Here is a 15,430-nt window from a genome sequence, read left to right as displayed (position 1 = left end):
ATGTACAAAGACAAACTAGCTCTTCCAGGATGCACGCATCCTTGTACGATCACCAAGTGCCCTTTACTGAAAACTCTTCTGCAGGAAAGGGATTCAGCCCACTAGCAAGAGACAACGATCAGATTGGGAATTTTTATTTAGTTCAGGTACACAATATTTGTATGCAGTATCAAAACCTGGTTTAGTCTTTAGAGAACAAGATGTCTAGATGTGAAGCAAGGCCATGGAGACCACATGGCACTACCTGTACACCATGCCTCAGCCGGCATTAAACTACTCGATATAATAATGGAACCAAATGTAGGAGTTGAGACTGAGCAGTCACGTAAAAACAATTGTTCCCTCTCTGCCTATCAAGAGAGTGGAGAGTGACAGGATGTCCCTCCTACTGTCATGTGGATGCCTATCAGCACCGGAATCTATCTGAGAAGTTGGGAGACTTTGGTGTAGTCAGCGGCTGATCACTAGGCTTCACTTCTACACTGCGGTATTTGCGTATTGGGTTTGCCTTGTGAACCTGTTAAAAAAAATAATTAAAAAAATCAAGGACAAAATGAAGCAAATGGTTGCAGTTATGATGAATCTGAAACTTGCAGGTGAGCCATCGGTGGGATGAAGGCAGGTGTCTGTCTACAAGACCACCACACCACCTCGGGCGCTGGAGTGAGCCACCAGGAACATGCACAGCACACTTTGGGGTTGTGGATTTTACACAGATCACTCTGTTCCAATGACTACATGTGTACAGCTCCAAAAATCAGTCACTCAAGTAGAGCGTGCCCCCTCCCCCCCCCCCTTTTTTTTTTTTAAGACCAGTTGTAAAGTTAATGAGGAGTCAGTTTGCAACAGGGAAACTTGAAAAGACAGTCTTAATGTACCCCAATGCTGACATTAGCTCATTTAGTACATTTACACATCCCTTTGGGTTACTTTACAGCCCCTGTTCAGAAATAACTCACTCACCAGTTCTTGTCTTAGCTTAGCAACTTCTTCCTTTTCACGCTCCTCTTGTTGCTGTCTGACCTGCTCTTGATGCCTCTCCCTTATGGCTTCTATAGCTGCCAATTGTTTTTCAAATTCTTGCCGCTCTTTAGCTCTTTTTTCTGTTGCCAGCTCAAAGCTTTCAGGAACTATGGAACCAGAAAGGCTCTCTAAGTTTAGAAATAGAGGAGATAACATTGGTGCAAAGACAGTCAGTTAAAGCAGAGCAGTACTAGCATCAGGTGGAAGCCTTCCTCTGGAGTGCTTCACCTTGCAAGGGTAGTTAGTAGGTACCTCCAGGCTTCAGGAAAAGAGAAAACCTTATGCCCAAGCATGACCAGTGTTAATGCAGACATTACCCCATCATGGAAGTTCTCGTAGGAGGGAGCAAGCACACAATTGTTAGTACAAACAAGTTTTTGGCTGGTCCTATATCCTATGAAGCTTAGTCTACCCTAAGCTGTAGATGCCTTAATCTCATTAGAAATGGGAGGAAAAGACTGACAGCTGCTACAGAAATGCCAGCTGTCTGTACAGGGAGCTCCTTGCATACTATTTACCCTTATTCCAAGCTAGCACGCATCAATCATCTGCCAATTGTAGCATAGCTGTTAAATACAGCTGCCATGTTAGTGCAGGACAGGGGGGCAGTGGAGAGGAAACTCCCCTGCTCCCTGGGGATACAAGCTGTTAGGGAATTAGTTGATTAAGTGCAAGGCACTATTGGCTGTGCTGATAAAGAAGAGGCAACAGCCAATCTTAAACATCATTTAATTGCACCAGTTCTGAGTTATCAGCCAAGCCTGTGCAGCAAGGACTTGTAACTCTACCTGATAACAGCTTATTTTCTTTTTTAGGCACAAAAGGCTCCTGGTACACCACTGTGTTGGGACGAGCTTTAAAACATGCAGCCTCTTTCTGCCTTTTCAAGTCTTCTTTAAGCTGCAAGAGAACACAGCCCATCAAGTGCCACGCATAACAAAGACCATCTGTCCCCACCCAGACTTCAGCACTCCCAACACTGGAAAAGACAGGTTGACTTAAAGTCATTTGCATAGCAAATTATATTAAAGCCAAAAAGTTGTGTCACTTGTCACCTGCCAGTTACTTTTGCTAAAAATAGCCTGAAGAAAATTTCAGGTGTCCACTGCAGACTTCACGAGAGAAGCACTATATTAACTATACATCAACAAGTCCCCAAGCATAGAGATGGTCAGCAAGGGGATCCAGCTGCACATAGTTGCTGCTTAGAAAATAGCCCACAGCTGTTCATGCAGTTGTGCTAAGTCCCATCACTTGCCATAAAGGGAACAAAAACACCCCAATCCACCAATCCTTAACCCATAGCACAATTCTTATGCCAAGGACAGGATAATCCATTCTCAAACTCAGATCCTGATTCAGCTCAAGCAAGACACTTTCTCAAGTCAATCATAACTCCACTAGCTGCCTTAAGGCTGCTCATACCTGCTACCCTTCCCATCCTACCTGCTGTTTCCAGCTCTGTAGCTTGGCATCTCCCCGTTCATCAATCTGCAGATTGAACGGTTCAGGCTGAGTTGGGTTTTTGACCTTCTTTTCTGGAAGCTTAACATGGTCAAAGTAAGGCAGAGGTAGCGCTTTGAACTTCGGCACCTGAAAGAAACAACTTGAAATATTTCTTGCCCTTTCCTCAAAGGCATGAAGCTTTGGAGTTTAACAGCCAAAAGCAAGAGGCAAGTCCCGCCACACCTTTTTTACTTAAGGAGTGGAACCCAAGGTAGCTTTTAGTTCTTACCTCTTCCTTCTGCAGTTCTTCTATTTTTTTCTCTTTTTGTATTTGCCGCTCTCTGTCACGGGCATCGAAAGAGAAGGGGCAAACTTCCACGTGCCTCTGCTCCGGCATTTTAGGTTTGAAGGGCACTCCATAATGTGGCATTGGGTTAGCTTTGATCACAGGCACCACCTCTTTTTCCTAAAAGGATATTAGCATTAAGATCTGACACAGCACCAGATTTTTGGTTTTTTGTAGAAAGACTACAACTCCAGCCAAACAAAGCCATGAATACTAGAGTTCCTTTAATAAGGGTAACAACAGTGTCAAGCAAAAACTCTGGATACTGTAGAAATTAGTAATCCAAAAAGTACTAGTTACAGGCATCCTGAACCACAGGCAAGTTCTTCCTCTTTCCAAACAACTATCAGTTCCCAGTACTTGTCCAAATTGGACTAATTCTTTAACATCCTCCTTGCAAGAGGGAAAGGAGGAAGGCCATGATGTATTCTGAATCCTGCTCCCAACCTCCAGGGATCTAGAGCGACTGCAGGGAGAAGAAAGGTCATGTGCAATACCTGCCCATCTCAGTAACAGACTAGGGATGGGCAATGTCCTTTAAAATCTAAGCAGTTTACTTTCCTCATTCATAGCAGCAACACCTCAGAAACCCTAGTCAGTGCCCTCGTGTTTAAATTGAGTTATTTCATTTTGTATGAGAATTTACTTTCTGTAAAATGAGTAGCAGCAACTAGATTGTTAGAATGGAATAGCACAGAGAAAGATGACCACTGGAGGAATTGACTAACAGGAGGGAAGGGGCTAACTGAACCAGACCACCACACCCAACTGGCTGCAGTACGGCAGGCTGGCCAAGGCAGCGACTGTGGTTGGACCAGAAGGCTTGACTACAGCCCATTCACAACAGTTACCTTTTCTTCATCTCTGCCAGGCATTCGGGTTCTGCTTTTCAAAGTGAAGGCTGGAGACTTGGGGACTGTAACAGGAAGCACTTTCTTCTCTGGAACACCCTGTTCAGAAGAGCCAGGAAGGAGTTACCCCAGCCTAAGTGCCAAGAAAAAGCACTACAGAGAAACAACCCGACAGCACAGTACGGACTCATTCCGATTCTTACCTAATGACAGACAATGTTTACTGAAGATTATTAAATACATAATGCAACATAGCTATGGACATTTTGAAGCTAATTGCCACCTTAGTCCTAATTCCCAGGTCTGGGTATTACGAAACTTCTTACCACAATGTCCTCTAGGATTTTCGTTGGACATGGCCTGGAATGGAATTCAAAGTGCTCTTCCTCCTGCTGCTTCTTACTCTCACGCTCCTGAATCCTTTTTTCTATTTCCAACACAAAGCCAATGGGTTGCGTGAGTTCCTTCACAGCAGGTTTCTTGGGCAGGAGTGGTCCACCCTCAAAGATTTTGGGATCAAGTTCTCGTGCTTTGAATTTGTACCTACACATGAAAGGCAGAGATAGTCACTGACATATTGTACATGGCAAGATGCAGCTTCTAGCAAATGCTTCTCTCACAGCATAGAAGAGCAACAGTCAGGTACAGAAGCAGTTGTGCCATGCACATACATTACATAGCACGCAGCTTTAGTTAGCAACTCCTCCTTTGCTTTTGAAACAGCAAGATATTAAGGAAAACCTTGTGGATTGCTTTCTTGGAAATCCAAAGCTTTGTTTACAGGAGAGTTTTGAAGTGTACACAGGCCGTACTGCTATATTGGGTTTGCTTTACTAATCATAAGCTATACTCAACCCAAGATCAGCTCTCTTAAGAGCGCTTTCTTCAAAACAAATTGGCTACTTTTCACATCCCTACAGTCAAAGCCAAAGGATTATGCACAAGCTAAAAGAATCTCAATTTTTTTATGCTACTCATTCTTTTATGCAAAAAGGGTATTCCTGAGAAGTGATATTTTGGCACCTGGAAGGTATTTCCAGTGTGGTACAATTGTCTCTTGGAGGACTAGAGTAAACCTTTACTTACTGTTGAATTTTCTCCATTTCCTCTGCTTCTAACTCTGCTGTAGTTTTGCAAGTGACAGGTCTGAGGCGCTGCTTTGTTAGAAGCACTGGTGTTTTAGGGTTTGTAAGCCGAGCCTTCACCAACTTTCCTGGAACTGGGCCTATAAATTCAAGTCACAGAAACTAGCAGTTAATGGCAAGGCCTGCAACAGACATGGACTGTTTGCTCAGTAGAGTTGCCAAAAAAAACTTTCTTGCTCTACCACCATCTCTGTGGACAGCCTCCTGGCTGGACATAGCCAGGACTGCTCACCTTCATCAGATTTCCTGCTCCTTAAATGGTAACGAGAGGGTGTGCGTTTTTGGAATGCTTCTACCTGCTCAGCAAGGGACACATATTCTGATGTGGTTTCTTCAAGTTTTCTTTTGTTTCCCTGGGACAGATTGAAAGGTTTGGGGACAGTGGGTCCCTTTGGCACTCGCACCTGAAGACAAAAAAACCTACAGTCATTATGGCCATTAAACACAGGATGCTTCAATGACATTTCCTTTCCCCACTGATTCACAGTATCTGTCCCTTCTCTTTATTGAAAAGAAGGTAACACTTAACGTTAGACATAAGTCTTAACTGTTTGAATGTGCACAAGCTAGTTATATTGGGAAACTGTATGAAGTGGAAGATGAAAGCATGAAGTGTAGTGACCGGAAGGTACAACATTAAAGGGCCCTTTTCAAAAGGGTCCTTTAGAGTCTTGTGGCAATGCAGATATGCAGTGAGCTAACAGTTACGTTTGTACAATGCTTCCCTCTCCTATGGTAGCCCTCTTTGCGCGTTATCAGCAGCACGAATTGCAAAAGCAGAAAGGTGACATCAAGAGTTAGTCAGCTGACTGCTGGCAATATTCTGGCTCTCACCGGAGAAGGAGGATGCTTTCTCAGTACTGCTGCAAAATCCAGTTCCTTGTACTCGTTCCCAGGCTGGCTTTCCCCATGTTGTTTAATTCTATTCTCCGTGCAGAAGTGGAAGTCAATTGGCTTTGTTACTTGACCAACAGTTCTCTTCATGGGTTGTCCTAAAGGAAAAGAGCATATAAGGTCTTGAAGCCTTTTGGGGCCTTTTGGGGTCCAGGGGGAGGATTTGGAGAGAAAAAAAAAGCATTTAATTTCTAATTAACTTGAACAGTTTTTGGAGAACTCACCTATAACCTTTCAAAACATGACAAAAACCAAACAAATTTATTTCCAGACAGTTTAGGGGCTGATCTACATTAAAAGCCACCTAATCCTAACACTTATTACAAAATCTGAAATGTTTGTTTTTAAAGGTACTTGTGCAGCTTTATGGAGCACTCTCCGGCTGAGCCCAGTAGAGCTTCAACCTGCAATTCAGCTAGAGCCCACCTGCTCCAGCAATAGCTGCTTTCAGAGACTCCTCGTTCTTCTTCCGCAGCTCCACAACCTCCTGCTGCAACTGCTGCATCTTTTCCAGCTCCTGCTCCTCTGTACTCTTCAGCTTGCCAGAATGATTGGTCCTCCTGCAGAAGCACGTTAAAGACTGAGATATGCCTTCCTGCTTCACAGCATGATGTTAGCACAAAGGAACATGCTTATCTCTGACTTCATTGCAGAAGCATCACTCATTATAAAAGTATACTCTTTAGAAAAGATCTGTTTGGATTTTGCTTGCTCAAGAAAGCTTGCAGCTAACTGCTATCCTGCACACCCATTTGCTGTAGGCACACTTCATCCATTAGCAAGAACAATTGTTTCCTCAAATTAAAAGCAAAAGCTTTCCTTTGCACAGGTTCAGGGGGTGACATACATTTATTTCATCCTAATATTGTTGTCTCGATCCAGTGTTTACTAAATGTGATACCATCACATGCCAAGTTGAAGCTGAAAACACTCTAGCCAGGGCTGTCACCTAAATCAACTATGATTAGCAAAGACAAGTCACAAGAAAGCTACATACTTTAACATTGTTGGTGTGGAGGGCATGGTCAGCTTGCTTCTCCCTTTCCCTGGGGAGAGGTCAGGATTCTGCAGGGGCTGTCTCCTCGTGGGTACTTCTGTGACCTTCTCTCTGCTGCTAGAGCTAAGGCAATAAAGTGTTACAGCAAACCACTCCAATTAACTGTGCTCTAAATGAAAGATCACCTGCAGCTCTCACCACCATGCATAACATCCCAGCACCCTGTGAGTTCTAAGGTATGCCAGACCAGCCTTACCTCACCACGGGCCCATGTGCAGATTGTCTAGTTTTCCCTGGTACTCTAAGGCTGTAGAAGGGAAGATGAATTACTGAGTTCTTGGAACTGAGGCTCTTCTTGAGGAAGTAGGTGTACTGTAGTTTATCTGAGTATAGCAGTGCTTAAAAGATCACACTTCAATTTCCTGACCTCAAACTTATCACCATGATATCTTAGCAGTTAAGCTAATTTGAGAAACATTTTAGCTGCAACTGTTTCATAGTTTATGACTTCCTGATGAACAAGTTAAGCCAAATTTAAAGCTAGCTGACAGACACTGAATATGGAGTAAGAAGCTTAAGAAACCCAAGCTTATTTCATTCACATCTCTACTTCCAAATAGAGCGTTTCCTTCAGGTCTTAGAGCCATTTCTTCTTGTTTATGAAAGCAGTATCAGGAATCAGGTTTCAGTCACCTCTCCCTAACCTTCCTGTGAGAACCCTCTCAGCCACGTGGAAATTCTTTCCAAAGAAACAGTTTTATCCCCCTTCCCAGCCACAAACAGAAAGACTTTGATGACATACATTCTCATTTTTTTCAGGGGTGGAACATCTTCCTTATTAACCAAGGCATTAGCATTTCTCTCTGCTTTGATTCTAGCTGGCTGTTTGCGTTGCTGTGTTTTTCTCTGTGTTGTAGCCTGTCTTCTACCAGCTCTAGAGTAGAACAGAAAGTAGAGGTTAGCTTTCCCACGGGTCTGAAAAGACACACGATCTGTGTAACACTTTTTACGTCAGCACATCACCTAACTCCAACATGCCCCCTACATAAATTGCGTGTTTAACACAACAAACTAAATGCAGCATGAATTATTTAACAATCCATAAACTTAATATTCTTTGGTACATATGAGGACACAGAGTCCCTTGCATTCACATCAAAAACGAGTTCTGCCCAACTCAGGCAGATATAGACAAAGAAACTTTATAAGCCACTTCAGTTTCAGGTATCCTCACATTCCAGAAACTCAGTGCTAGTCTCATTTGACAAGCATGTGAGACACTGCATTACATTTCCACCCCTAGAGATTGTCCCTCCACCTTAGCAAGCAGATCAGCTGTGCCAATACACGATCTCTGTGCTGGAGAACTTCAGACCCATAGGATGACCCAAGAACAGCTAGATCCTGAGGACCAGGACCTGCTTAGTTACACCATCATCAATCTTCACACAAACTGAATACAAGTATTTCACCTTTGAGAGGCCTCTGCAGGAGCAGTAGCTCTCCAGTTCGTCAGGGATCCAACAATATTCTGAGGAACTGCACTGGCCTGCACACATTCTGCTTGACCATCATCTTCACCATGGCTTTCACCTGAGAACAGTGACAAGCGTCAGCTTGTATATATCTATGCACTATACACACACACAGAGGAATGCTAAAGTGAAACCACATGAGACCTTGCTAGACAACAACATACGAAGATGGTCCCACAAAAGCCAGACTGAGGCCTTTTCATTTTGCGAGTGAAAAGCAGATAAAATTTATTCTCTCCCCCCAAACCACGCCAGCTTACTCATTGTTACTCCTTGTGATGCGACAGAAGACAGAATATCAGGCCTTGAAAAAGCAGGGCTGTTCTGTGAGACCTTTGCCAGATTTTCTGCAGGAGGGACATTCTCCAGATCAGCTTTTTGGTCTATGAGGAAAGAGAGACTTTCACTATCCATACTATGTTAGGAATTTTTAATACCTCAGAATCTCATTATGATGTTAACAAAGTCATCTGTCAAGTTACAGATGGCAAAGATTAAATATAAAAACAAAATGGAAAAATCCCATGCACGATGAATGATGCAGTTAACATGACTAATCCACTGGCACAGAAGCCAGGCCCAAAACAAGGATCACACCAAGCCCTCATCCAAAGAGAAAACAATCAAGGAGTTGGAAGCACCTTACCAAACCAGGAGTCTGCATTGTGCACATCGTCATCGCTCAGAGTCGCAAAGTTGATGCAAGGGTTTGGGACATCAAAGGAATAGCGAAAATCTGGGCGAGACATCTTCACCTTCACACTGTCTCCACGAGTCCTCCGCTCACACTGCTACAGTCCTTTAGACAACAAGCATTGGCCACACGTTATACCAAACCCCAATGCAGGTGTCAGCTAAATCATTCTCTACCTCTCTTCCTCTGCACGATTTCTAGAGATAGAGGCTGGGACAGCCTTGGGTACATTTTCCTGTCTTGTAACTTACAGCCTTTGGACAGAATGCCTCATAAGCAATGCAGTTTTTTATTCTACTGCGGACTGGCAGAGCTAAGGAGATTTCACCAGTGTTGACATTTGCAGGTTCAAAACTATCAAAAAGATCAAGTTTTAAAGGTTTTCTTTGTACCTGTAGGTGCTAGAATTGTATTTTCTAAAAGGAAGTACAAAACTCTTCCAGAGTGAGACTGATTTGCCCTTCCCTCCCTCACCACGTACAGCAAAGAGGAGTTCTTCCCCTTACAGATTTATGAAGCAAGAGCCTCATGAGGAGGTTGACTACAGAGCACTGCAAAGCACTGTCTTTCTCCCTCCAAAGGGCTACAAACAAGAACTAATGACAAACGTGCTCTTCTATAGAGTAAACTGATTTTCAAAGCAGGAAGACAGTTGTGTAGAGTATTATTAGAGGGCAAAAAGTAGGAAGAAGGGCAGTGTAGGGCCCTTGCTGCATTCCACGGCACTACCCTGAGGCTGGCCAGGCTATAAACAAACCAAGCACTGTGACCATGTCAAGAATGGTTCCTGCAGTTAATTAGTGGAGCACTGACAGCAGGAGGAGTCCCTGTGTCAACAGGTGATATTAAACTCAACCCAACAGGAATAAAGCCAGCAACAAAGTTATAAAACCTTAAATTGTTACAAAACCTTTTTGCAAAGGTGTTTTCATGCTTTTATGATGCCTCGCACAGCTGCAAGGCAAAGCCCGTGAGGATGTATTATAAAACACTCCCTAAGGAAATCACCTGAACTTTGCTTTTATGAGTCCAACCAATTCTAAAGCAGCATATTCTTAATCCACAAAGTCTCAGACCTAAACCATCTGTCTAGGCAGACCACACATAGTTCAACCCAGACGGTATGCTCCATAAATAAGAAAATGTTCAAGAGTAAATCAAAGCAGCATTTAGAAGGTACCACTGCTGTTTACAATCACCGGCCCTCCCCCTGAGGATGGCTGCACTGAGAAGCCTTCAATTCCCCAGCACAGAATTGCGATAGTTAAGGGGAAGAATGTCATTAGAGAAGCATCAGCTACATGACTGCAAAGATGTCAGGGTAGGACCCAAAGAAGGCAAACAGAAGAATCAGAGCCAAAACCAACCGTAACCGAGCTCAAGACACGGCTGGAATCGAATGCTTTCCTACCACCCTTAATCAAGATAGAGTTTCTGTCAACACTATCCACTTTTTTAAAAATCAAATGCGTCATCTGCATTCTCCCCTCACCCTCCCCAGTCTGTCCACCCAGTCAGAGCTCCGGGCATCGTGTTTCACAGCTACTCGTGTCCACTGCTACACTGCTGCAGTCTCCAACTTTTTACTGTGTAAAGTCCATATCCTTTCATAACGTCAGCACCCTCAACACTGACCTCACCACCGACCCTTTCTCTCTCCCCCTCCCTCCATCCCAGGGGGAAGTGAATAGTCATGAAAAGAAAGGGAGTGCATCAATGCCACAGTTTCCTACTCCAAGTCTCTTGAAAGAGCCAGTGGGGAGGTAAAAGTTACTGTGACTGAACTCCAGAGGCTCCGTTTCAGTCAGATGAACTCACGGCATCGCTTTTCAAATCCCTCTGTACGCTCCAAGTCCTGTGCAGAATAAGATTTTCTGTGAAGCAGCAATTCACTGAAAGGTATCTCGTTCCTCCACCCATCGACTCAGCTTGGGACTGAGTTCCTGTCAGTTAGGAACATTATGGTGATTTATCACTCTGATATGCCCACTTCAATGCTTCTGCAATTGAAACAGGCTCAGCCAAGGACAGCCCCGAAGCCTGCTGCCCACTCCATTGAGGCATTTTAAAACACCCAATTGTGATTCTGACAGCAGAACCACCATTATCTCAGTCTTTTATTTAAAGACAGAAGGCAAAATTCTCTCTCTCCACTGTGGCACTCTTCCACCAGAAGTGAGGTGCAGAAATTTCTTCTCATTAATAGGGACGTTACCTAATTAGCAGGCACTGTGTGCGTTTACCAGACCATGGTTACAAGCACACTGTAATCCTATGTAACTACAGCGTGGATTTAAAGCATAACCCTGCTCTCCCCCATATCCTTCACCTTCTGTGTCCACACTAGTGTTTGCAGAGCTTCGCAGCAAGCCAGAGGAACCCTCACCTCCGTTCTGCAGGATCAGCTTTCTCCTGGTTCACAGAGAGCTGCTCACCCCACCTCTGGTGCAAGAAAGGAGGAAGATCCAGTCCTCTCGCTTTCAAAAATAGCCCAAATTCCTTTGATAAAAGTGACTGCCTAACTAAAACCTTAATTGTCTTTCTAGGTCCGCTCCCCTCACTGACCTAAAATGTACCTCACACAGCCACAGCCCCATACGGTTTCTGCACAGAGCAGCAAAGCTGTACCCACAAAGATGAATGGATGGCGGGTTTCTCTGCACATCAGGTTTCTTTTGAGTAACTATGCTTTGGCACGTTCCAGAAGAGTGCCTTGGCCTGGGTTAGATTAGTTAGCTTTGAAAAAGGATTAAGCTAAATTGGAACAAGCATTCCTATCCCAGAATAAGACTGATCCAACGGCAAGCGCAATAGGTATTTTGGAATAACTTCACACCTCGCTCTAATCCAAATTAGCTTTAAAATGCTAACACGATTCCATCACAGATGTGCTCAGCATCTTATTCTCAATGTTGTAGTTAATTTCTTGCCAAAACATTTAGGGCAGACAAGACTGGAGAGGAGTAACTCCAACAAGACTCACACGGTACTGGCCTAGGTGCAGTATGTGACTCTCGGCACCAAGCGCATTGTAAGGGAGCACTTCACAATTACGACCTAGCCAAAAGAGCCTTTTATTTTTGGAGCAGCAGCCCAGCATGGACTCATGGTCACCAGGCAATACAATAACAGCACCCACTGCCTGGGACAAAGGTCAGAAGGAGAGAGAATGGAGGAGTTTGGGGGAGCATCAAGGGACAGACAGAAGGAGGGTGCAGAGATGATCTGTTCTTTCTTGCCATCTTGCAATGTAATTAGATAATCCCCTGGTCAACTAGAGACAACACTTTATCACAGTACACCACTGGAGCTTCATAAGATACAGATGTAATTTACTCCAAATCCTAACAGGATCAGAAAGCAGAAAAAAGTAGTACCAGATACACAAAAAGGATATTCTGAATTACAGTGGCAGATAAATCTGAAGCCAGTTGATCCACATACCTCAAAACCCAGGATGGACTATCAGGAATAAGCAAGAGAAGCTTCCCAGTCAGTGTGCTGCAGTAACTCCAGTGCCTTCAGCTGGGCACCCAACACTGACTGCCATTTAAACACAGGACGCTGCGCTAACCAGGCACCTTATTTAATTCAGCCTGGCAGCTTCTTCATTGTCCTACAACCCACAGCTTTCCGATAATCTGGACAAGGTGCACAGATGCTTTTCAGGGGTTAATATGCAAATTGGACCATTGCAAAGGGCTTGAAACTGCCTCTCTGTAGGCACAGGTGCTGTCACCACAGCCTGGTAGGAAGCTACCCCACCACAAAGCCACCAGGTGAACTTCACCACGATGCCAGCAATCACTAACAGCAGTCATCCTTGCTTTTCCCTGAGCAGGGTTAAGTGAACACTTTTAACAAATTCTGGATCTACAGCTTCTCCTTCCTCTCTGATGCTCTTCACTCAATACTCCAGTGTGTTTTTCCACAGCACAGAATCAACACTGAATTCATCATCCCGGGCACAGAACAGAGGCAATGCTGCTGTTCCATTGTATAATATTCAAATTGGGACACAAAACCTTTAACTCCACACAGGCGAGAGATGAGCTCGCAGACAGCGCCACAGACCACCCTGACCTGCTGTCATTAGCCTACAGCAAAAGAAGTGAGGTGCTGGAGCAGCAGGTTTTCTCCAGAGCAGCCTTTGCTCTGCTAACGGTCCAGACCCACCTCCCTTCCAACAGCCCAAAATAAACAGCCCTGACACCTTATGCTCTGTAAATGAGATCCCACAAGTTTTAGAAGACATGAAGATGGGACATTCTAAGAATAGCTGTTCAAGGAAAAGTAAATTATTTTTAGCCAGTATAACCTCAATTTGTTGTTAGATTAAGTTGAAGCTCCTCTAGTTTAAAAAAAGCACAGTTTAAAAATAGCTAACTTAATACCTTTTCTGTTACTTAAGCCAGGTTTCACCTGGTTTTCTTCCCTCCTTTTCCTAGGAAGCAGGATTTGGTTTGAGAAGATGTAACATAGTTTTCCTTAGCTCCAACAGCAAGACACACTCTTCTTCAGGCTTTGAGCAGTGGGTGTGAACAGTTACCGACACAGCAAGGCAGCCTGGTCCGTGCTGGCACAGTGCTCTAGATTGTATTTCATCGTGAAATACATCGTTTCATCACATCAGATTTTGTGATTGTTTGAAGACTCGCATCCCAACACGCAACTTTCTTTTACTCACGAGGCAGCTACCCCATCATAAGCCTTATTTCAGTACTGCGAACCCATCTTCGGGGAGGGAGCACCTCGCCACGGTGGCTTCACCCGCTGCCGGCCTCGGGCTGGCCCCAGGCTCCGGCTCCTTCAAGCCCCACGGTCACGACGAGTTTGCAATTAGCCCTCGGGGATTTAGGCCCAGACCACGGAGCTCCGGGTACGATCCTGCCCTCCAGCCACCGCGCCAGGCCACGGCAAAAGCCGCCCCGGACACGGGCTAAGCGCCCGGAGCCGCTTTCCGCCTCCATTTCCCAACCGCGCCCTCGCGGTGCCGCAAGGAGCTAAGGCCGTGTTACCGATACCTGGGGCTTGGAGCAGGCCCAGCCACGTACCCCACAACCGGAGAGACCCGACCGGACCCCGAGGAAGGGCTGCGGCCCAGGGCGCCCCCCGGTAACGGCGTCTGCCAGGTAAGGTAGGACGAAGCCGAGAGTCCCCCGCAGCTGTGGGGAGAACCGCCCGGTAACCACCGTCGCCGCCGTCCGCTCCCACTCACCTCAGCGCCGCGGGCGCCCTGCACGGTGCCTCCGCCCGCCGCCGTTAACGGATTTCAAACAGGGCTCGTCTGTCCGAAACGACCAATCATCGCCTGCGGCTCTCCCTCGGTGCGTGTCGATTGGGCGTGAAGGCCAGGGGACCCGGATGAGCAAACCCCGCCCCCGCGCAGTCGATCACTGCCCGCAAAGGCCGGTGGGAAACGTAGTACCCGAGCTCACCGCTCCACAGCTAGGAGGCGAGACGCGAACCTCAGCTCCCATAATGCACTGCGCGGGACGAGCCCGGCCAACCAGGTGAGGCGCCGCTTTGAGTGTTGTTCGGATACGGCCTATCAGCTGCCGGTGGGCGGGTCCCCCGAGCAGGGCCGGGTGGGGGCCGGTGCCCGCATCCCTCCGGGCTCAGGCGGCCTCGGCAGCGGCACAGACTACGCCGCCCGGGCAGGAGCCCACCGGAACCGGGCCCGGTACCACGGCTGTACCTTAGGTGGTCGCTGGAGCGTTTAGTTTGCGGCTTTGAGTAAGCACGCAGCAGGCCTCTGTCTCTCTCTCCCGCCTCGATCGAGTACAGGCAGCCTGCCTGCACTCCCCAAGCACTGCCTGACTTCCTCCTGCTGCCGGCCGTTCCTCACCAGGTCAGCTCCCTCTGCCCGCCTGACCCAGGGAAGGCGGCTTCCATCACCCACCCCTCCCAGTGAGCACGGCCGGGCTCCCTGCTGCTGGGGGAAAGTGCCCTTTAGGCAACATTACCTGCCCCAAATCCTGCATAAAACTCCCCGGAGTAGAGCCGGACAGCAGGCTCTGCTAACAAGGGAGGACCCTGCCGACGAGGGGGACCGACCCCGGGTGCCGCAGGCTGCCTTCCGCCGCCTCGGCACTCTGCCCTCGTCAGCCTTACCACCCCCCCCCCCCCCTCTCCGCAGCCTCCCGGAACACTGTGGAGACAGCAAAAAAAAAAACAAAAACCAAACACAAAAATCACACGTGAAGCCCGAGGCGCTGTAAGGGGACAGGCGGCCGCGGCAACAGGCTCTGCCGTCCCGTACGGTCCCCACGCGGCGCGGCAGGACCGGAGCTCCCGTGGCACCGGGGCCGTCGCGGCCTGGGCTGCCCCCGGGGCCCGGCGTGGCCGAGAGGGGGCGCCAAAGCCCCGCCCTCCGCCCGGCAACTCCGCGCCTGCGCACTAGCACCCGCCCCTCCGCGCAGGCTCCCCTCCTTTCCCTCTCCGTCTAACAGACACTCCTGCCCCGCGCATGCGCGCCGCTCCCCGCCCAGCCTCGCGG

General features: G+C 46.9%; 1 protein-coding gene across 5 annotated transcripts; it reads right to left on the bottom strand.

Moving 5' to 3' along the window:
- On the bottom strand, positions 1 to 15,332 carry TPX2 (TPX2 microtubule nucleation factor). 5 transcript variants are annotated; one of them, XM_049817417.1, is made up of 18 exons: positions 14,150 to 15,332; positions 8,884 to 9,036; positions 8,498 to 8,620; positions 8,175 to 8,295; positions 7,505 to 7,636; positions 6,959 to 7,009; positions 6,703 to 6,825; positions 6,132 to 6,265; positions 5,646 to 5,803; positions 5,044 to 5,215; positions 4,753 to 4,891; positions 3,993 to 4,209; positions 3,667 to 3,765; positions 2,759 to 2,935; positions 2,470 to 2,616; positions 1,812 to 1,923; positions 964 to 1,151; positions 1 to 517 (listed from the first exon to the last, which is right to left on the bottom strand). In XM_049817417.1, exons 2-18 carry the CDS (start codon positions 8,984 to 8,986, stop codon positions 407 to 409), a joined length of 2,307 nt encoding a protein of 768 aa, XP_049673374.1. In that variant the 5' UTR covers positions 8,987 to 9,036; positions 14,150 to 15,332; the 3' UTR covers positions 1 to 406. The 5 variants fall into 5 exon arrangements, with proteins under 5 accessions (XP_049673374.1, XP_049673376.1, XP_049673375.1 ...); XM_049817419.1 differs by having other exon boundaries at positions 964 to 1,130; XM_049817418.1 differs by lacking the exon at positions 14,150 to 15,332 and adding an exon at positions 13,956 to 14,136.
- Positions 15,333 to 15,430: the final 98 nt, after the last annotated feature.

Source organism: Accipiter gentilis, chromosome 14 (genome assembly GCF_929443795.1).
Source record: "Accipiter gentilis chromosome 14, bAccGen1.1, whole genome shotgun sequence".
In the NCBI taxonomy this organism is placed as follows: Eukaryota; Metazoa; Chordata; class Aves; order Accipitriformes; family Accipitridae; genus Astur; species Astur gentilis.
This window is presented reverse-complemented; position numbering and strand designations above follow the sequence as displayed.

Coding starts and splice junctions, on each gene's coding strand:
- TPX2 (XM_049817417.1), bottom strand. CDS start 8,986: ATGTCTCGCCCAGATTTTCGCTATTCCTTTGATGTCCCAAACCCTTGC. Junction 6,826..6,958: donor GCACATGGGCCCGTGGTGAG/GTAAGGCTGGTC, acceptor TTATTGCCTTAG/CTCTAGCAGCAGAGAGAAGG. Junction 1,924..2,469: donor TACAGAGCTGGAAACAGCAG/GTAGGATGGGAA, acceptor GTTCTCTTGCAG/CTTAAAGAAGACTTGAAAAG.